The following is a 23164-nucleotide window of genomic DNA, read 5'->3' as shown; positions in this document are numbered from 1 at the left end:
TTTGCTTACCAGAGATCTAGCAGAAACGATACTCCGCCAGCCATATGACGGAGAATAAGAGCGAATCGGTTCCAGGGGTTATGCATTCCTGTAATACCGTCCCTTGAAAACCTGGGAAAATAAAGTATTTGGCTTCTCGATCAGACGCCACAGTTGTTTACCAAGCATTGCTGTGTTAAAATCCGTAATATCCTTAAAACCTAGACCCCCATCTTCCTTATCAAGACACACTTTATCCTATGATTTCCAGTGCATACCCCTTATCCTTCCCCCTGGACTCCACCAAAATTGTTAAAATACTATTATTATACTTAAATAAATATGATAAAAGTATATTCAATTGTAAAATTTATAAATTTTATTTTCATTCATAATTATGTTAAAATACAATTATTATACTTAAATAAATATAATAAAAGTATATTCAATTGATAAATTTAAAAATTTTGTTTTCATAAATATAAATTATTTATTTTAAAATTAAGATATGATGATAGAACGATTTAAAATTAGTAAAATATATAATACATGTCTAAAAATTAATATATCTTATACTTTTATATATACAATAATAATTATCTTAAATGAATAACCATAAAAAGTATTCGTAAAAAGAAATCTAGTTTCAAAAGACGGATCAGAATTTAACATAAATTAAATACAAAATAATATTCAAATATATTTTCTCATGAATATATTAATTTGTTTAATAACTAAATGTAAATATAAAAAAATAAATATATAATAAGAATTGACAAATTCATACGGTTTTAAACAATTGATTAATTATAACATGTAAATTATAAAATTATTGTATTTAAAATAGTTATATAAATATTTAAGCATACGGTTAATGTTAAAAATATATACACTTATGTTCTAAAACAATAATTTATGTATAGAAAAGTGAAAACAAACATCAATTTATGAATACAACAAGAAGGTCAAGTCTCGACCTCTCGAACTGGGCGACATAGTACTACGCAAAGTGTTTGAAAACACCAAGGAGCTGAATGCAGGCAAGCTCGGAACTAACTGGGAAGGGCCGTACAAAATTTCTCAAGTCGTCAAACCAGGAGTTTACCGACTCGAGACGTCGACCGGCGAGCCCGTCCCCAGAGCGTGGAACTCGATGCACCTACGACGATACTACTCTTAGGCACAAGTCCGAAGATCGAACACTCGAAGAGTGAATGACACCCTTGTCACTTTCACTCCCAAAAAAAAAAAAAAAAAAAAAAAAGTGAAAACAAACATCCGCGCGGTTGCGCGAATCAAAATCTACTTAATCTTACAATCCAAATTTTAAGGAAATATTATGTATTTGCTGCATGGCCCAAAAATTATAAATATTTTTTGTTACAATTAACCTAAAAATGTTTATCTCCCTCATAAATTTCAGATCTTAGTACTAGGGTTGTGGATAATTTCTAGACCTGAAACATTGGCATTTTTTTCATTGACCGGACTGGTTTTGGTTTATTTTTGGCAGATTTGTAACGACGGGGCAAGTTGGATTCATAGAGAAGCGAGTAAGCAACGGAGAGCAAACACTGACGATTCTGAGAGAGATAGGAGAGATGTATTCACTGTTTGTGGTGGGGAAAAACAGAGGTGGTTGCCTAATGACGTCAGGAATGAACGATTGGGAAGAGTGTCCGGAACTAGGAACGATCGGAGATTTCTTGGCTTCATCAAATATGGATGTAAATGCTTCTGTATTAGTAGTTCAAAGACATAGACACTCATTTGAAATCTTTGTGGATGAATAGCAAAATATTCTTTAGTTTTTTTACGCACAATACTTCCAACTTATTTTTACCAGTTTCTTATATCACATAAGACACACATAACGATTTGAAAACATATCACAAACTCTTACACTCAGCAACAGTTGCTAGTGTTTATGGTTTGATCTCTTTTTTCTTGTTCTTCCATTGTGTCACAGAGACTTGAACCTTTTGTCTCGGGAAGAATCAAAACGAACAACCCCAAACCAGACATGGCAACTCCGAAAATGGCAAAGGATACTGATGGTAGATCTCTCCCAATGGAAGCAATGAGCGGACAACAAGCTCCTCCAACAACAAGAGCTTGTCTAAACATCATTGTTGCTGAACTTCTGACACAAGTCGGAAACATTTCAACCATATAAACCGCCATTAGGTTAAATCCGGTCCTTGCACAAAAAAATGTCCCAAGTTCAAACGCAAACGCGATCCCGGTTTTTCCGAAAACGCTGAGAACGAAACAAAGCACCCCTGAGGCTCCACCTAGTAAGGTGTTCACTAGAACAGAGCTTCTTCTGTTGACCCTCTCCAATATGAACGGAGTGATAATGAAAGTAGGCAACTCCACCACTGCGTTTAGGGTTTCACTCAAGTATATGTTGACGTCTATGTCTCTAGCTGCTAATGGAACTCCGTAGTATGACATTCCCATTCCAAACAATATGACCATAACAACTAATATCCTCCGAAAAGCCCACTTTCGGAAGAAGAAGTCCTTAATCGAGTACCTTGGCAGTGCTTCAACGGCTTCTTGCTCCAGGGGTAACTTAGAAACTAGTGATTCCAAGTAGGCTTTGTTCTTCGATGACAGGCTTTTGAGAACAACAATGGCTTCTTCGTTGTTTCCTTGCAAGTGAAGCCACCGTGGTGATTCGAGTGCGAAGAGGTAGAGGAAGATACAATAGAATGCTGCTGGAACGGCTGTGTAGAGATAGAGATATCTCCATGAAGAGTGTCGAGCAAGGTAAGCCACTCCAGACAATGACATAAACCCTAAAACGAAAAGGGTAAATGGAATCATGGTAACTCTTGGTCTCCATTTGGTGGGGACTCGCTCACTGATGAGAACCAGCGCATATGACCAAGTCTGTGATCTCGTGAATCCGATGGCAAACTTTAGGGTTGTGTAAATCCATACGTTGGTTGAGAAAACAACAAAAATTGAAGTGACTGACATTGCAAAGGTTGAGAACAAAACTAGTTTCTTGCGGCCCAAGGAACCATCTGGGATTAAAGCTAGAAAGAATCCACCAACGATGGCACCGATGTAGAAAGCAGAACTAGGCATACCTCTGAGTAAAGAGGTCGAGCACTCGAGTCCAAATTCTGAAATGACGGTTTTGTCCTTGGAGCCACCGTCCCATTCCCATGCTGATCTTGGGAGCTTGCAGATGTCGGAAGTGGAGTGGTCGCAGATCGTGTGGTTAACACAGTGCCACGTGGGGTATGCGTCTGTGTAAACGGTGATGAATATCGGAAATGCATCGAAGAACAAAGCGAGTCCAACGAGGACTACCTGGAAGAGTTGCCAGAACCCAAAATCTGATAGACTCTGTTCGACAATGCTGTCGAAAGTCAACTCTTCTGAACTGGTTCTGTCGTTGACGTCGGAATCATCGGCGCAGATACGAGACAATAACAGTGGTTCTGACTGGTCAGTCATCAAAATATTGTTTGGGTTTTAAAACTTTTTTTCTTTTGAAGGGGCTGGCTGTTGGATGATAATATTTCCTTTCTTATCAGCTATATATAAATCTAAATCTGAATCTGTGTTATCATTAGATCGTTAACCATAACGTGTAATTTCAGTTTGATAGTCGTGAGAAGCGTGGGTTGACTGACGTGTTTCAGTTTGAAATGAGTAATACTAGTATCTATTTTAAAACCTGCTCGTGAGAAACGTGGGTCGACGAAGTTAAACGTATGAAATTAAGTACAGTAATTAATTTATTAATGGCGTCCATACTTACAGGTCGTGCCATGAATATAGTAGCACCACATAATAATGGCTTATAACTAATACAAGTACCATAGGCAGACCTTGAGATTTATAAAGTCATAAACATTTACGATTAATTGGAAACCATAAAACTTATATATATATATATATTAACTCTGCGAAAGTTTTCATTAGATTCACAATTTCGAATAATTTCGGAGAGATCGAAGACCATTAGCATATGAACAAAATATCTTTGATCAAAGGGAAAAGATCATTACTTCACTCCAAGTAAATATTATTCCTCATTAGGTGATATTTTTGCTATATTTGAAAACGTAGTAACTTTTTAAAAATCATATGCATAAACAAAATTTAATGACATATTATTGACAAAGTAACTTAGCAACTATCTCAAGGTGTTAGAAATCTATTTATAAAAATGAATATCAATATACAGTGAACGTTTGATTATCTTTTAATGGATTCAAGTTCTATATCTAATTTTCTTCAACAAAACATTTAATTAAAATATCCCACCTTACATAAGGATATGTAATTAATATCCAGAAAGTAGGTGTGTTTAGTCAAATATATGGTAATTTTTGTCTTCTCTTTAGCGCTATATAAAAATATCCTACTTTAATTAAGTAACCTAATTTCGGATCTTTAACTTGGTCTCTTATGACGGTATGAGTATGACAAAGAAAACAATTGCAGACAATCAAAGACTATTGAAGCCAAGTCTGCAAAGGCAAAACATTAGTTTTATTCAAAAAGTAAAATAAATAGAGAAATATCATAAGATATCACGCAAAAAAATGAAAAATAGCACATAAAATGATCAAATAACATTCATTAAAATGTATAAATACGCATATACCGATAGTATTAAATAGTTAACAACTAGTGTATTGATTTTTGGGGTGTAGATTAAGGTTTAGTGTTTAAAAGTAACAATATTTTTAATAATTATTTTAAAATTGTTTATGTATATTAGATAAATTATTCATTAGAATAAGTTAGTTTTTCACTTTTAATAAATGTTATTTTGATCAATTGCCTTATATATGGCATGATCAGCCAGAGCGAAACGACAAAAATGGTTCTGTCTGATCAGCTCATTAAAATATTGTTTGGGTTCTCTAGTTTTTTCTTTTCTTTTCAAGTAGTTTTGGCTATTGGATGATCATTGCCCTTCTTATCAGCTATATATAAATCTGAATCTTTGTTATCATTAGCTACAAATCTAGATCTTTAATCATACAGTGTTTTAGTTTGATAGAATCTAGAACTAGAGTTTCTATAAAAGAGATCTTAACACTAGGCATTAAGTTATTTGCGAGTCTTGGATTTTGTATATTTGGTAACGTAATTTTGAAGGTTTTCAACTTCAATTTGACAGATTATTTGCCGTGATACTAGTTAAAAGACATATATGGCCTTGATTGGTAGAGCATTAGCATTAGCATTATGCTATACATTATCCAATCAACAATTGTTAGAAAAGCATTTAGAGAAGCATTTACTAAATGCTACTGCTCTCCAAATGTTTTCGGGCCAATGCTCTCATATAAAGCATTTAGAAAAGCATTTGCATTTATAATTTATAAAATTAAAAAAATATATAATTAATTCATTTATTTTATTTAATAATATCAGAAAAATATTTTTATATCTAGAAAATAAAATTTTGATTTCTAAAAATAATTTACAATAAAAATATTTTTTTTTAAATAGTATTTCACATTTAAAATATAATTTAATTTAGATAATTTAATTTAATTTATTTTAAATGTGAAATATTATGTTTAAAAATAAATATTTTAATTATAAAATTTATTTTAAAATAATATTTTTTGATATAAGCATAATTTTTTTTTTTGGCATCAATATAAGCATAATTTTAAAATGATTAAATAAAATAAATAAATTATATATCTTTTTAATTTTATATGTTAATATATTTATATATATTAGAAATATATTCATTAAAAATAAATATATTATATATTATATACTAGTTTTTATAATAATTTTAAATAGCATACTCATACTGATCTACCAATCATCTTATTAAACAGTTTAGCAAAAGCATACAACTCCTGCAGCATACTGCTAGTGCTAATGCTCTACCAATCAAGAACACGATCATTTGATAGCTTTGTGGATGAATATCAAATTTTATTTAGGTTTACATAATAATACTTTAACTCACTTTTTATCAGTATTTTGCTTCAACACCCACATATTTGAAAACATATTAAGATAGATAATTTATAAGATAAAGAAACTCTTAAACTCATCAACAACGGCTAGAGTTTATAGCTTGATCTCTTTTTTCTTGTTCTTCCATTGTATCGCAAAGGCTTGAACCTTTTGTCTCGGGTAGAATCAAAACGAACAACCCCAAACCAGACATGGCAACTCCGAAAATCGCAAAGGATACTGATGGTAGATCTCTTCCAATGGAAGCAATGAGCGGACAACAAGCTCCTCCAACAACAAGGGCCTGTCTAAACATCATTGTTGCAGAACTTCTCACACAAGTAGGAAACATTTCAACCATGTAAACCGCCATTAGGTTGAATCCGATCCTTGCACAGAAAAACGTCGATAGCTCAAACGCAAACGCAATGCCTGTTTTCCCAAGAACGCTGAGAACGAAACAAAGCACTCCCGAAGCTCCACCGAGTAAGGTATTCACTAGAACAGAGCTTCTTCTGTTGAACCTCTCCAATAAAATCGGAGTGATAACAAAAGAATAACGAAAGTAGGCAACAGGTTTCGCTCAAGTATATGTTCACGTCTATGTCTCTAACTGTTAATGGAACTCCATAGTATGATATTCCCAACCCAAACAATATGATCATAACAACTACTATCCTCCGAAAAGCCCACTTTCGGAAGAAGAAGTCCTTAATCGAGTACCTTGGCAGTTCTTCGGAGGTTTCTTGCTCCAGGGGTAACACAGAAACTAGTGATTCCAAGTAGGGTTTGTTCTTCGATGACATGCTTTTGAGAACATTAATAGCTTCTTCATCGTTTCCTTGCATGTGAAGCCACCGAGGTGATTCGAGTGCGAATATGCAGAGGAAGATACAGTAGAATATTGCGGGAACGACTGTGTATAGATACAGAAATCTCCATGAAGAGTGTTGAGCAAGGTACGCGATTCCAGACAATGACATAAACCCTAAAACGAAAAAGGTAAATGGAATCATCGTAGCTCTCGGTCTCCATCTGGTGGAGACTCGCTCACTGATTAGAACCAGCGCGTATGACCATGTCTGTGATCTCGAGAACCCGATGATAAACTTTAGCGTTGTGTAGATCCATACGTTGGTTGAGAAAATAACAGAGATTGAAGTGATTGACATTGCAAAGGTTGAGAACAATACTAGTTTCTTGCGGCCCAAGGAATCATCTGGGATTAAAGCTAGAACGAATCCACCAACAATGCCACCGATGTAGAAAGCAGAGGTAGGCATACCTCTGAGTAATGAGCTCGAGCACTCGAGTCCAAAATCTGAAATGACGGTTTTGTCCTTGGAGCCACCGTCCCATTCCCAGGCTGATCTTGGGAGCCGGCAGATGTCGGAAGTGGAATGATCGCAGATCGTGTGGTTAAGACAGTGCCACGTGGGGTATGCGTCTGTGTAAACGGTGATGAATATCTGCTGAGCATCGAAGAACAAAGCGACTCCAACGAGGATTACCTGGAAGAGTTGCCAGAACCCAAAATCTGATAGACTGTGTTCGACAATGCTGTCGAAAGTTAAAGCTTCTGGTCTGGTTTTGTGGTCGACGTTAGAATCATCGGCGCCGATATGAGACAGCAACAATGGTTCTGAAGGACCAGACATTAATATTGTTTGGGGTTTTAGAGATTTTTCTTTTCTTTTGAAGGGGTTGGCTATTGGATTATTGGATGATCATTGCGCCCTTCTTATCAGCTATATATAAAAATCTGAATCTGAGTTTTCATTAAATACAAACCTATAACATTTCTAACAAGAGTAGTGGGATTAAATTTTTTGTTAATTATTATAATTTTGGATTATATTGTTATTGATTTATTAATTATAATAACTTAACATAATTTATTATTATTGGTTATATTATAATTTTTTAAAATTAACTATAGTATTATTTTTTGTCAACTAACTATAGTATTATTTATAAATTAAATATTGTTTAGAAAATTAATATATATTATTGAATGATAATTTTTTAATAATTTAACTTATTAAAAGCAGCTATCAGATTTTTAGATATTCTTTTGATTATTAATTTTTTAATCTATTACTAAATTTTCAAAAAGACTACCAGAGTTAAGTAAATTTAACAAAATTTCAAACTTTTAAATCAACTAACTCTAATAGACTCTTACTTCTAAAGTCAATCTAACTTTAAAAAAAATCTCGACGTGTTTTAGTTTGACATGAGTTTCAAAATGTGCCGTGAGTCGTGAAAAGCGTGGGGGCGATGAAGTCAATATTATGATAATGAGGATTTAATTTGCTGTTTTTCTTTTAGTGGCGTTCATACTTATAGGTTGTGCCATAAATATAGCAGTACCACATAATAATTACTTGTCATTAATATTTGTAGATATGGATTTAAAAATTTGGGACATTGGATGAGGAAGAACACACATCAGCAGAGAGGACATAAATATCTCTGAACAAAGTGAAGAGATCATTACTTCACCCCAAGTGATATCAATACTCATTAGTCATTAGCTGATCCTGTACGAAGATCATATGCACAATTGCACAAACAAATCTAATGTCAACTAGATTTCGGATTTTTGTTTTCATTTATTTTTACATAAACATTTTGTTTTCAATTCTAAATTGGTATATATTATAACATATATATACGTGTCTATCAATTTTTAAAACATATGTATATTTTTTTCATTGAATAGATTGTTATAAACTTTCACATGTATTTGTATCTTCTTCTATATATATATTTTCAGATTAATATTTCATTATTAAAATTGTAACTATATATATAAAGATTAGTAAAATATTTTTTATTGTCATATTCAAAAATATTGTAACATTTCACAAATTTAGAAAGTTTTTAAAAAATTAAACTTTTCGCTTCACAGATTTATATTATCGAGTAAATAATTAAACATTTAGTTTTTGTTTAATTTTTAAAATAAACTATATAGTTTAAAATTTGTTTTCGTTGGTTTAAGGTAGTAAAGATTAATCATTGTTAGATAATATGATTTTTGTTATTTTAAGAAATTTTTTTATAATTTTAAAAGTTAACATCGACAAATATTTAAATATTTAACATATAAATGTATAGTATTAAAACATTAAATTATATATATTTAATTTATACTATCTATAAATCCAATGAATCATCTATTCTTTAAATCTAATTATTGATAGCCAATAAAAATTTCTGGTAGATCTAAAATTTAAATGATACGATTAGAGATTAAATGTAACATTACTTTTTAGGAATATGAATCAACTTTTGTTTTAATATATAAGTTATTTGAAAAGTAAGTTAGCAACTAACTCAAAATCGAGAATGAAGATCTTGAAAGCGATCGAAACCCAGACATTTGGATTATATGGTTTATATGAAAAAAATGAAAAGCTGGTTAGAGACATTAATTAACAGAGATCCTATTGATATTACTGGACATGAAGATGACGCATGCATCACTTGAGATGAAGCAAATTTAAGTTGAGATCATACAAAATAGAACAACACTCTCTACACGATAACAGCAAGTCCTATGCTTACATTTTAGTGAATCTGGATGGTGATAACTGATGAGGCTTGTCAGCTGTCAGGAGCTAGGAACCAACGACGTCGTCTTTCTTTACTAATTTGAAACTCTCATTTGAACAATGAAATGTATATGTAGCATTCAACAAGCCAATATTTTGGGCACCTATTGCCAAAATGTGGTTCGATGATCCAAAATCCTGAAAATTAGCACAACTCTTTACTCATTCATCAATTTTGTACATACTTTGGCCCGCCAATTACATTGCCAACTTTTTATCAAAGAGCACTGAATCTTTCTGTAGATATTTGATTTTTATAGATTGTTATATTCCAATTTACTTTTCTATTATCATTTCGAGATTGAATGATAAAATCTTCTCTGAAATAGATAAAGCTTCAACAGCTCATATAACATATGTAACATTTCTAAGTGTGCAATTTTCGATGTTTCAACAGCATCCAGGTGATTCTGACTTTCTTATCTTCTGGTGTTTTGTCTTTATTCCTTTGTTGAGTGGGTTAGGAGGATATAGTTCACTGGGAAACGTGCCAAGAAGCATTGGATTACACATCTTGCTATATATAGTTCGTCTTCATTAGCTTTCTTTCAGACTGCACCTTTAAATTTTGTAACTTCCAAACTATTGTTTCTCTGTGTAGTCTGTATATTAATAAAAGAAAAACTACGTATAGAACTATTTATTTCACCATCACTGAAATCTGTTACACGCCATCACTTAAATCTGTTATTTCGCTTCTTCTTCACATCGTCTTTTGTTACTACATTCGCTGTCTCACCATCCTTCTCCAAAACCAAAAATCCTATCCAAAACCCCATCGATTTTGTCGAGAACAACATTGTAACGGCCCGGTTCCTGGCCCAAAAATTTATTAAAGAGAGCCCGTTGGGACTGCGGTCCACTAGGGTAAATGACCTAGGGTTCCCTCCTTTTCCTATAAATAAAGTTGTCTCCTCTCTCTTTTCTCTCATTCTGAAACTTGAGCGAAGCCCTGCAGAGATTTAGAGAGACTAGGAAACCCTAGTCGTCAAGCTTATCTTTTCCTTTTCTCTCTTTTTCTCTCACGCCTCTCTCTCCTTTCTCTCCCCGTTGGATCTCCCCCTCTCTCCTCGCCGCGAGTCACCCCGAGAGCAAGCCGAGCCGCTGGTGGTGGTGGTGGTCGTCCAAGCGGTGGTGGGGTGGTCGTCCGAGTGTGGTGATGTTGGTGGCTGTGTGGTGTTGTGGTGGTGACCAGATCTCGTCTCTCTCTTGTTTCCTTGTTCCAGATCTGTTCAGATCTCATCTCCCTTGTTCTTGTTTCGAGATCCAGATCCAGATCCAGATCTAGGCTAAAGTGGAGTGTCTTGAACCCAACTTTCTCTCATGGTTCTGTATACTCCTTTATGTTGGAGTTAGGATTGAGTAGTCCATGTTTGAGAGCTAGGTTGATAGAACATGTTTACTGATTAAGATAATAGATGAGTGGATCATGATGCATAAGGACCCTCACACTGTTAACGGGACTTAATGAACTGATTTATGTTGTTGTGATGTTGATTGGTTGATGGGTGATGCTTGTATGATTGGATGTGTAGTCCCATGTGTTGTTTGTGATTAAAGCTAGGTAAGTGAATGCTAAGATGATAGGTGAGTATTGATTGTTAATGTTATCGTAAGTAGAACTTGAGTGCGATGTGTATTGTGTGTGACACCGATAACGGGTGGCGTCTAGTGAACGAGTATGAGTACGAGTCCAAGTGTAAAGGAATGAGAAAATGAATGAGAATGAGACGTGATGTGAATGGATAAGTGAATGACGTTAAGGATAAGTATGGGATTGGGTGATCATATAGAGTATAGAGGGCGTACGTGGGGTAGTAGTTCTACGCTAGGCACCCATAGGAGTTGTGGGAACCCACATGAATATGAGGTAGTGGTCTAGCGAGAGCTACCCACGGAGAACGAGAAGACGAGCCAGCCGCGAGAGGCGGGATATAAAAACGTGCATGGTAGGTGTCATTAGTTCATGGTCGGGTATTTGGGTGTTAAAGGTGTCATAAGATGGAGTCAGTCTTGTATGTCGAGTCGGTTAAGTCTATGGTCTGATGTGTGTGGCAATGAGTGAGCTCATTGTATTGGTTGATCGCTAGGTTGTTAGAAACGTCGAGAATTGTGAATGCTTGGAAATGATGATGATATGAAATGTTTAGTTGCATTAACTGATTGTAGTGACTAGTCAGCCCTAGTTCTCGCATAGAGTAGTATAGAGTGTCATGCGGGCAGGCTGGTCTAGAGTCGCTTCACTGAGTAACTTGTCGCTCATCCCTCCATTTCCATTTTCCTGTGCGCAGGACTGTAAGTAGAAGTATATGGATGTGGATGAGACGGTATTTCAAAGAAGGTTATGCGTCCGTCGACTCTTGGGACCAGTAACGGGATACGTAGGGTTGTCTAAATGAATAGATACGTGTCTATAACGCCCTTTCGATAACCCCGGTCGGACGCCGGGGGATCGGGCCGTTACAAACATCCCTCGGAACATAGTAATCTCTGCTCTCAAAGTTACGCATGTAATCATATATGTTCATCTTTCATATTAGACCACTCCGGTTTTGAGACATAACCCAACAAACACAGAGTCAATGTCCCTACTCATTCAGACAACAGCAAAAGTCCATTCAGTATTCACTAGACCCTACTTCACAGACATTTACAGCTTTGAATCATTACAAAACTGTTGAGAGAAAAAAAAAAAATAGAAACAGTTGTACCATTGAGAATTTTTTGATATATTTGTGGATGAATAGCATAATATTATTTAGTCTTACACAACAATACTTCAACTTCAACTCACTTCTTATAAGTCTTTTACATCAACACAGACACCACATATATTCGAAAAAATATGAAGATAGAGCATTTATAAGCTAAACTTCTAAATTCATCAACAATGGCTAGTGTTTATGGTTTGATCTCTCTTCTCTTGTTCTTCCATTGTATCGCAGAGGCTTGAACCTTTTGTCTCGGGTAGAATCAAAACGAACAATCCAAAACCCGACATGGCAACTCCGAAAATCGCAAAGGATACTGATGGTAGATCTCTCCCAATGGAAGCAATGAGCGGACAGCAAGCTCCTCCAACAACAAGAGCCTGTCTAAACATCATTGTCGCGGAACTTCTTACACAAGAAGGAAACATTTCAACCATATAAACCGCCATTAGGTTGAATCCGATTCTTGCACAGAAAAATGTCCCTAGTTCAAACGCAAACGCAATGCTTGTTTTCCTAGAAGGCTGAGAACGAAACATAGCACTCCCGAGGCTCCACCGAGTAATGTATTCACTAGAACAGAGCTTCTTCTGTTGAACCTCTCTAATAAGATCGGAGTGATAACGAAAGTAGGCAACAGGTTTCGCTCAAGTATATGTTCACGTCTATGTCTCTAACTGTTAATGGAACTCCATAGTATGATATTCCCAACCCAAACAATATGATCATAACAACTACTATCCTCCGAAAAGCCCACTTTCGGAAGAAGAAGTCCTTAATCGAGTACCTTGGCAGTTCTTCGGAGGTTTCTTGCTCCGGAGGTAACTGAGAAACTAGTGATTCCAAGTAGGGTTTGTTCTTCGATGACATGCTTTTGAGAACATTAATAGCTTCTTCATCGTTTCCTTGCATGTGAAGCCACCGAGGTGATTCGAGTGCGAATATGCAGAGGAAGATACAGTAGAATATTGCGGGAACGACTGTGTATAGATACAGAAATCTCCATGAAGAGTGTTGAGCAAGGTACGCGATTCCAGACAATGACATAAACCCTAAAACGAAAAAGGTAAATGGAATCATCGTAGCTCACGGACTCCATCTGGTTTAGAGCTTTTCCTTTTCTGTTGAAGGGTTTGCTATTGGATGATCATGCCCTATATATATATCTGAAAAATGAATCTGAGTGTTCATTAAATACAACCCTCACATTTCTAAGAGGATTAATGGGAATATGATTTTTGTTAATTAGAAGAATTTTTAAATTATACTTTTATTGATTTATGAATTATAATAATTTTAATATAATTTATTATTATTGTATATTATAATATATTTTTATAGAAAAAATCACTTTTATTATTTAATAATTAAAACTTTTATTTGACATTTTTTTTAATATTGTAATTTATTGTTGAAGTGATAATTCTAATATTTTAACTTATTGAAACCAACTCTCAGAATATTAAATATTCTTTTAATTATTAAAATTTTGAAAATATATTAATAAAAATTTAGAATACACGTAAAATTATGTAAATTTAACAAATTTTAAATCAGCGAATTCTAATAAAATTTAACTTTTAAAACTAATCTAACTCGAAAACATTATCAACTTTTAACTTGGAGTCAACTGATCCTTAGGGCATGATTAACTCCCGTCTCTTAGCCGAAGTTCTTAACTCATGATTTGATATTTTTTTTGTTTTTTTACATTTTTCGGCTAAGAAACGACTCTTATATCTCTTATTTAAAAGACGTTCTTGGCTTTTCTTAGTTAAAATCTAAGAAAAACTAAGAACGGTTTCTTAGCCGAAGCTAAGAACCCTATTTAAGAGACTGAGGTTAATCATGGTCTTAGGGCCTAAGGCTTACTAAGCCGCTTAGAGCATGATTAGTGGAGAGTTCTTAGGGTGGGGTTCTTATCGGAATATAAGAGACCGTCTCTTAACGTTTAAATAAAAAAGCTAAGAACCGCCTCTTAAATATCTTATTTAAGAACCGGATCTTAACTTTTTTAAATTAAAAGTTAAGAGACGGTTTTTTATATTCCAGTAGGACTCCACTAATAACTTTCCGTTAATCATGCTCCTTATCAACTTTTTTTAAAAAACATTATCAACTTTTAACTTTAACCTAATGTAGGCATAAAATTGATACACATTGATTGATTGGTTAAATTTCAATGTTTTTGACTCTTTCATTAGCTAACCAACTTTAATAAATTTTTGACCCCCGTTTTTCTAGCTCAGTCAGTGCTCGTGAAAAGCATGGTCGACGAAGTTAATAGTATGAATCTAAGTTTATTAATGAGTTAGGATTTAATTTGCGGTTTCCCTTCTAGTGGCGTTTATACTTGTCGGTTGTGACATAAACATAGTTGTACCACATAATAATAATTACTTATAATTTAATATTTGTAGATATGGATTGAAGAATTACGGACACAGGAACATAGATATCTCTGATCAGAGGGAAGAAATCATTACTTCAAGCCCAAGTGATATCAATACTCATTAGGTGATATTTTTGCTATATTTTAAATGTAGTACAGTAACTCTATTAAGATCATACGCACAAACAAAATTTAATATAATATTTGAAAAAGTAATTAAGCAACTAACTCAACGCGTACGTTACCAATCTATTTATTATGTTATATTTTTTTAAGAAATGAATATATACAGTGAATGTTTAATTACCTTCTAATTGATTCATGTTATATATTTTTTATAAATATATATTTATATTCTTTTTATATGTTAATATCCAGTAACTGGCTGTATTAATCAAATATATGGTGTTATATACTGTGGCGGATGCAAAAAGTTTTTGCTAATCAGGTAAGACTTGTTATGCATTTCCTAAGCAATAATGATAGAGAAAGAGGTATCTTCTAAAGATAGGACAGGACAAGACAAGATATAGTAGTTACTAGAATTATTAAATGGGAATTCGGAAAAAAAAAACCTCAACTTTAGGTGAATAGCCAAAAGAAACATAAATTTTTGGACTGACCAAAAACTTTCATTGACTTTAGAATTAATTAACAATGTTTTTGTTGAGTTACCAATATAGCACGCCGTCCGAAAATTTAACAGAAAAATTTAATGTCATTTATTGTTGTCGTTAAGTGAAACGACGTCGTTTTATAAGGTTTGAAAACAAAAATAAGTAGATCCCTGGTTTTGAACCCAAGTTGGTTGGATCAAATGACAAAGTATTTTACCACTAGGCTAGTGACACTTTCAATGGAGTTACTAACACATTTAATTTTATTTGGTACTCATTGAATATAAAAAAATTCTCCATAAACTTATAAAGATCTTTAAAATTCCAAAAAATTAAAAAAAATATAGAAATTTTTTATAAAATTAATTTCGAAACTAAAATTAAAAATAAAATTTTATTTTTTCTTTAAAAAAATCAAAAATCTTCCAAAATTTTCATTTTTTAAAAAACAATTGCGAAAAGTTGAAATTAATTATACACACATAAAAAGATACTCACATATTAAAATAAAATTAAAATTCTTAAAATAAATATTGTACCCATTATGAGTGCGATTTTAATTTTTAGCTGATAATTGTAACTTTAATTTTTTTGCATTTTCTTTGAATTTTTAAATTGTTTGGAATTTATTTTTAAAATTATTTTGGAATTTTTTCATTTTTAACAAAAAAAATTATTTATAATTTAATTGTAATATTACTTTTTCTTGAACTTTTTTATATTTTTTGAAATTTTAAAGATCTTTTTAAGTTTGTAAAGATTTTTTTTATATTCAATCAGTACCAAATAAAATTAAATGTTTTGTAACCTCATTGAAAATGTCAGTAGCCCAGTGGTAAAATGTCTTGTTATTTGTCCCAACCAACCTGAGTTCGAAACCAATGATCTACTTCTTTTCATTTTAAAATCATGTAAAACGACGTCGTTTCATCTCATTTGAAAACGACGTCGTTTCACTTAACGCCAACATTTAACGTCAAGTTAACGTTGTCTTAACTGTGGGTTCACGGTATGTTAATATGGCCAGTCAATCCTAAGTTACTTAATAAGTTAAAAAAGTCAACAAAAGTAAAGTGTTTTTCTGGCCAAGCTCGAGTACAGATTTTTTTTGGCAATTCGTGCAAAGTTTGTGTTTTTTTTTTTTCCGAATTCTCATTATTAAATTACATTGTTTTACAGTACTTTAGCGATTACTAATAATTTTACACAAAAGAGATTGCAATGAAGTAACCACTGTCTTCGTTGGAGCTGTGAACAAATCCATAAATCATTTCAAACATGGATTCTAGCATCTATCCTATTCGGTAGCGGATGTAGGAACATAAGTAGTCGGGGGCAGATTGAAACACCCCAACCCGTGAATCTTTGAAAACACGAGAAAATTTCTAAGTAAAATAACGAATCAAATTTTATCGGATGAACATGAAAAATACTGCAACTTTATAAATGAAACCCGATACTAAGTATTAAAAATCATGTAGTTTACAATAAAATATCTTTTACAAAACCTCTCAACATTACCCACATTTAAAACACCCTTGCCAATGATCTTTATAGTCTCGCGCTCCGGTCTACATAATCAACCTTACCTGCATCGCAAAAGGAGGCATGAACATACAAAAGTACTCAGTGAGGACGCTCAATACCGCCCACTACAGCCAAATAATCAAACACTCAATCAATACTAACACCGTAGCATGCGGTTCTATCATTCCTTTACTTAACTAGTTCCATTACTTTAACATTTCTTAACCTTTCGACCAGAAGGTCCATCCTGCGGCCGAAGCCAACCTGCGGCCGAAGCCAAACCTGCGGCCGTAGCCAACCTGTGACCCGTCTGTCCATTACATTCCCTTAACCTTGTGTTTTCCGGCGAAGAATCCTGCGATCCTCCTTGCTCGATCCTCACAGCCCAAACTCTCTCTCTTTAAGAATGCGTTCATTCTCTAGACCCCCTAAGACTTGCTTTTTGAGTTGTGTCTAGAATGAGAGCTGGAGGTCTTTTTTTATATTGCTCTTGGACTTGCTCACCAAGCCGGAAATTTATTGTTGTTTTCCTTATTTGGCTTGGTCAAACTTTGCCATCAATACTCGAAGAATCTATGCGCTTTCTTTCCTTATATGAATCTCGATATCCCGATCTTTCTTCCGTAAAATTCTCCCAAAGATGGCCAGTCAAACTTTCCTTAGTTGGAACCCCCATTGTCCAGTAGTTGAACATTCATTAATTAGCCATGCGGTCTCGACCTTTCCTTACGCACGCTCCGATCATTTCATGATTGTTCTACAGTCACTCAGCCCATTTCAATTTCGTTCCGTATGCTCACTAATGATCTGAAACTTGTCAAAGTACAACTTATTCTTCCAACTTTCATGGATATAAGTGTTTCCACACTTAGAAAAATAGACTCCTTGACGAATCAAACCTCTCACGATTTATTTCCTTCACATTTAAAAATACTCCGGGAGCGGGTCGTTACAACTCTCCCCCACTTAAAATAAATTCGTCCACGAATTTTGTCTCGACCAACTGCCACATAAACAGAAACTGAACAATTTCGGACTCGCTGCATGTATTTTGCTTCCCCCTCACTGACCGCTTATTCGATCTAATCTTTATGTTTCATCCATTTAACTTTGGTCCAACACTATTGGTCTGACTAGAACACTTTGATACTCGAGTCACCTGTAATAATGCAATCGATATGCTGACGAAAAATGCTTTTTTTAGGTTGCATCATGGATCCCAAAATGCAGGGCTGACACATATTCTCTGGCGGATATGGTTGCTTGACAATCAACTTGATCAACTGATTTCTCACTCAAAGCACTCACATTATCTGGATCACCCTTGATTCACAATATTTTCAGCGCTGACTGCAATTCTTTTGTTCCACAACCGTCAAGACAAATACGCGATATCACATTCATAAAATAACTAATTCCAGTCTTGGATGCATCAATGCAAAATTATTCCCAACTGGACTTCACTAACACATACATACCCAAATTAACTCTTCCTGAACCACAAACCTTTCTTTGTCGTATGTCATCCACCAAACCTCACATAATTTGGCGTTAAACCATTGAATGGTTGAACCAACTTGCAAACCATTGAATGGTTGAACCAACTTGCATATCATTTTATTAACGGCGATTCTTACCCACTCTTCCAACCATGCATGTGATCGTATTGAAATCTTCATCCTTGGCTAATTGCAATGGTCGTAACATTTTCTTGGTCCGTCCAATGCTTTCCTCAGCCACTGCACTCACGAACCCAATTTACGTTCTTCTGATAACTCGACTCGCTTAACTTCCTTGAAAATCTTGCTTCCATCCCATTCTACCCACATTGAAATTCAACCAATACCTTTCTGCTCAAATTCTGCTTCTGTGATGGTCCTAAGAATAATTTCTACTTGTTCTCGACCATCTGCTCCGTTCTTCTGTTGATACTTTTGAAATATCATATTGCTTCTTCATTTTTCTGAGCTACCATATTTCCTTCTTTCCGTTACGCTACCTTAATATCTGTTCAATCAAGTTAACTCGACATTGATCCAACACGTCCATTCCAAGAGCTTCTTTGAACCATTTATCTAGTAGCAAAATCAAACCATTAAAGTTATCTGCACTCTCCACCATCACTGAAACATCTTGATAAATAACGTGCGACTTGAAAATCTCCATGTATGTTGCCTGAACAAATCTGATCTTTTCCCCGAACCCATTCTTATGCGACCGACAACTTCCTGCCACACAAGAAATGGGACTTCTATAGTCGAACCAAGTTTGGCTTTCGCCACCATACCACTAACAAGTTGATCGACTAAGTCCTTGCGTCCAGCTTGTGTATTCAGACTAAACCGGATTACCATCTTCTATAGTCGAACAAAGTTTGGCTTTCGCCACCATACCACTAACGAGTGGATCGACTACGTCCTTGCGTCCAGCTTGTATTCAGACTAAACCAGATTACCATCAGCTCCATTTGCTTACTATCCGTCGATTCCTCTTGATCTTTCGCTCAGTTCCCGCCAACGCTCCGGTCCACCATAAATCTGACTGATCCTTCCTCCGGATCGTACGGACGATACCGAAGTACAGTTCCAATTGCACCCCATCGTTGTTCCTCTGTCGTACTGCTGATACCAGTCTCGTCTAAGACCATAGGCCGTCAGACAAGACTAATGATCCCTTATCAGACCGGCAGTATGCATCAGAATCGTCAAGTATACCTTGCGATCCAACAGTACATGGTTCCACCATGCGCAGATTAAGACGGTACATCCTTATACATGGTTCGCGCTTGTTTCAGCTGCCATGGCAAGAGACGGATCGGTTCTTCCTATTAACCGCTCGCTTCATATATTCGAGCCAGAACCCGACACATCTCAGACGATCAGTAAGACCACCGCTGAGCTCTAGGGTAGTCGGAGAAAGGATCCGATCAGTCTTCCTTACCGATCTCAGTCCCTCTCCATCTGTTTCTCCCTTCTCTCTTGGTTTTTCTCTGTTTTCTTTCTAGTGTCGCCTCCTCCTTTCTGATCCACGAAATCCTATTAAAAAGGGAAGTTGGCGGTTTTTCCTTTCCCGTAATCACTCTCGTCCCAAATCAGTAACCGTCCTTGATAGTTTTTATTAACTCTCCGAACAGTTTCTTTCTCGATCGGGCGGTTAGGTAACCGTTCCATAACTGCTTGGCAGTTCCAGACAATAAACCGTCCAGTCAGTTAAGTAGTTCAGTAACCACCCGGAACCGTCCTGTAACTGCTTAATAACCACTCAATAACCATCAGGTAACTGTTCCCGCCGTTTTACTTAGCTTATCACTACACGTTCAGCACGGTATCCATTCTCACCATAACGTATACCAGTCAGTCCTTACATAAACTAACTTTTCTCGAAAAACAATTCTGACTGCTTTGTCTGAATCCGACCAGCTCAGTCCGACAAGCTCAACTGCTATGCCTGGACCCACAGTATTGTCTTAATCCGACCAGTACTATCCAGACGAGATGTCATACGTGTCAGGTTCGACTGATCAGTCAAACTAACACTCAGCCTTGGACTGATCCAGCTCACACTGCGGGATGGGGATGCTACAAGCCCAGTCAATAACCATCAATCCATGCCGACTATTGCTTCGTACATTCTATCATCATATCTACTCATCCCCTAATGTTGACATATCTTGCTCCATCACGCACGACTTTAAGCATATTACCTTTGTCGACTGAACCAACCTCATACCCTCCTTGTCTCCCCTTTGAAGAGTCCGACAGTCGACACTTTATATCCTTCATAAGACTTAAGTTAGCTTTCACTAACTTCCTGCAAACTATTTAACATAATTTTGCTTAGCCATTTACTAAGCAGTCCAATCATAAACACATACCAAGAAATACCTTAGAAAAATCATACCACACATCCTTCGCGCGAGACATAGACCATCGGTTCCTTTTCACCCTTACCCACAAATCCCATTTTCGAAAAACAGCCAGCCATGTCAGAACTGGCTGGCCAACCCCGCTCTGATACCAAATTGAAACACCCCAACCCGTGAATCTTTGAAAACACGTGAAAAATTTCTAAGTAAAATATCGAGTCAAATTTTATCTGATGAACATGAGAAATACTGCAACTTTATAAATGAAACCCAATACTAAGTATTAAAAATCATGTAGTTTACAATAAAATATCTTTACAAAACCTCTCAACATTACCTCATTTAAAACACCCTTGCCGATGTTCTTTATAGCCTCGCGCTCCGGTCTACATAATCAACCTTACCTGCATCGCAAAAGGAGGCATGAGCATACAAAAGTACTCAGTGAGGACGCTCAATACCGCCCACTACAGCCCAATAATCAAACACTCAATCACTACTAACCCCCTAGCATTCGGTTCTATCATTCCTTTACTTAACTAGTTCCATTACTTTATATTTCTTAACCTTTCGATCCGAAGGTTCATAATCCTGCGGCCAAAGCCAACCTGCGGCCGAAGCCAACCTGCGGCGGAAGCCAAACCTGCGGCCGAAGCCAAACATGCGGCCGTAGCCAACCTGTGACCCGTCGATCCATTACATTCCCTTAACCTTTTTCCTTAACCTTTTCCTTATATTACATTTTAATTATTCTTTCCTTAAACGCATTATAATTTCATGACCTAGGTTCTCAAGATCAAACGTTCATTTCTCACATAAACATCCTCACATAACTCGATAATCCATAGCATGCATTTCTCAAGAACACGATGAACGAACTTTCCTTAATCAATTCCTATTATACATTTCTTTAAAAAACGAAGAATGAACTTTCCTTAAACAAATTCTATCAAACATTTTCCTATGAACACGATGAACAAACTTTCCATAAACGAATTCTATCCAAGCATACACATGTTCTTACTGAATCAACTAGACAAAATAATTCTTATTGGACTGCCACGAATCACGTCCTCACCTGGATTGATCTTAAAAGATCGAAGACTCTGAACCTAGTTGTGTTTTCCGGCAAAGAATCCTGCGATCCTCCTTGCTCGATCCTTTCTTCCGTAAAATTCTCCCAAAGATGGCCAGTCAAACTTTCCTTAGTTGGAACCCGCATTGTCCAGTAATCGAACATTCATTAATTAGCCATGCGGTCTCGACCTTTCCTTACGCACGCTCCGGGAAAGGTCGTTACACACATGATTTTTTTTTCCATTATGATTAGTTTTAGAGTTGAAGGTATTTCAATGGCTTTACAATAATTACTTAAGGAAAATGAAAATCAGTCGGGAGGCATGAGCTTGCCTTTGTGTCCGTCCCTGATCCTATCTCTCCCAAATGTGCTCCTTCCTGCAGTGAGTATTAATACTAATTTGGACTATCTTAGACTACATGGTTTATGGTTTATGTGAAGATTAAGAAATGAAAAACTCGTCAGAGACATTAACAGAGATCCGATGGACATTGTTCGACATGCACATGCGGGATTATGAATGCCGTGCTTTGCATAAAGCAGACTCAAGTAGAAATCATACAAAACTACAATAGTTACACGTACGACAACTGCAAGTCCTACGCCTACAGAACTTTTGTCTTGTTGATTGCTCTTAATACCAAGATGTTTTATTTAAATCTTGACAAAACAACTCAACTTAAGTGCTAGTTGATTATATTTTCTCTGGTTACAAAAGATTTTATAACCGGCTAATTCTAATTCGGTTACATAAAAATGTTATTTATTTATTTTATATATTTTCAACATAATGTTATTTATCTTATATCAGGAAAAATAAGGTTATTGACAATCTAATCTAGCGCACACACAATGGGTGGCGTTTCTAACTTCTTACTCTCTCTATTTCACATAAATATTATCTTAAATTTTTTTACACATATTAAGAAAATAACTAAAATGTATTTATATCTTATTATTTACACTTAGTTAACTAATAGTATTCAAAATAAAAAAAAATTATCTATAAAATCAATGCAATTTGTAATTAATATTAAATTGAAAGTAAATATAAGTTATATCTATCTATATTATTAAAAGAGAAGTACCTATTTGAAAATTTTCTTACTTCATTAATTAAACTTCATTTTCTTTTGCTTGTCTTTTTCAGTTGCATTTATGAAATATCCTAAAACGAATAAAATTGCCTAATTTATTACTTGTCTTTTCAGTTACATTAATGAAATATGCTTAAATGAATTTAAACTTCCTATTTTATTGTTTGTCTTTTTCAGTTACCTTAATGAAATATCCTTAAATAAATTTGGACATAATGTCATTTAATCAACTAAAAAAACTCATGAGTTATCCTTACGTGCATAATTTTAATAATGGAGATTTTTAAAAACGTGCATCATTAAAATGTTACCTAAAACAT

At 35.0% G+C, this 23164-nt stretch overlaps 2 protein-coding genes and 2 pseudogenes across 2 annotated transcripts in view; 1 reads left to right on the top strand and 3 right to left on the bottom strand.

The window, feature by feature from the left end:
• LOC106344166 (cation/H(+) antiporter 1-like) overlaps nucleotides 1-1772 on the top strand; it is a 6560-nt gene extending 4788 nt beyond the window's left edge. The window contains exon 4 of the mRNA XM_013783577.1: nucleotides 1493-1772. Coding sequence (XP_013639031.1) covers nucleotides 1493-1772 — 280 coding nt within the window. The remainder of the gene's footprint in view (nucleotides 1-1492) is intronic.
• Nucleotides 1721-3535, bottom strand: LOC106344167 (organic cation/carnitine transporter 6-like). The gene has a single exon (XM_013783578.1). It carries the CDS (start codon nucleotides 3451-3453, stop codon nucleotides 1885-1887), a length of 1569 nt encoding a protein of 522 aa, XP_013639032.1. The 5' UTR covers nucleotides 3454-3535; the 3' UTR covers nucleotides 1721-1884.
• Nucleotides 3536-5937: 2402 nt separating this feature from the next.
• On the bottom strand, nucleotides 5938-7640 carry LOC106293731 (annotated as a pseudogene).
• A 4801-nt stretch (nucleotides 7641-12441) lies between these two features.
• Nucleotides 12442-13459, bottom strand: LOC106344412 (annotated as a pseudogene).
• Nucleotides 13460-23164: the final 9705 nt, after the last annotated feature.

This window comes from Brassica oleracea, chromosome C5 (genome assembly GCF_000695525.1).
Source record: "Brassica oleracea var. oleracea cultivar TO1000 chromosome C5, BOL, whole genome shotgun sequence".
NCBI classification, from domain to species: domain Eukaryota; kingdom Viridiplantae; phylum Streptophyta; class Magnoliopsida; order Brassicales; family Brassicaceae; genus Brassica; species Brassica oleracea.
This window is presented reverse-complemented; position numbering and strand designations above follow the sequence as displayed.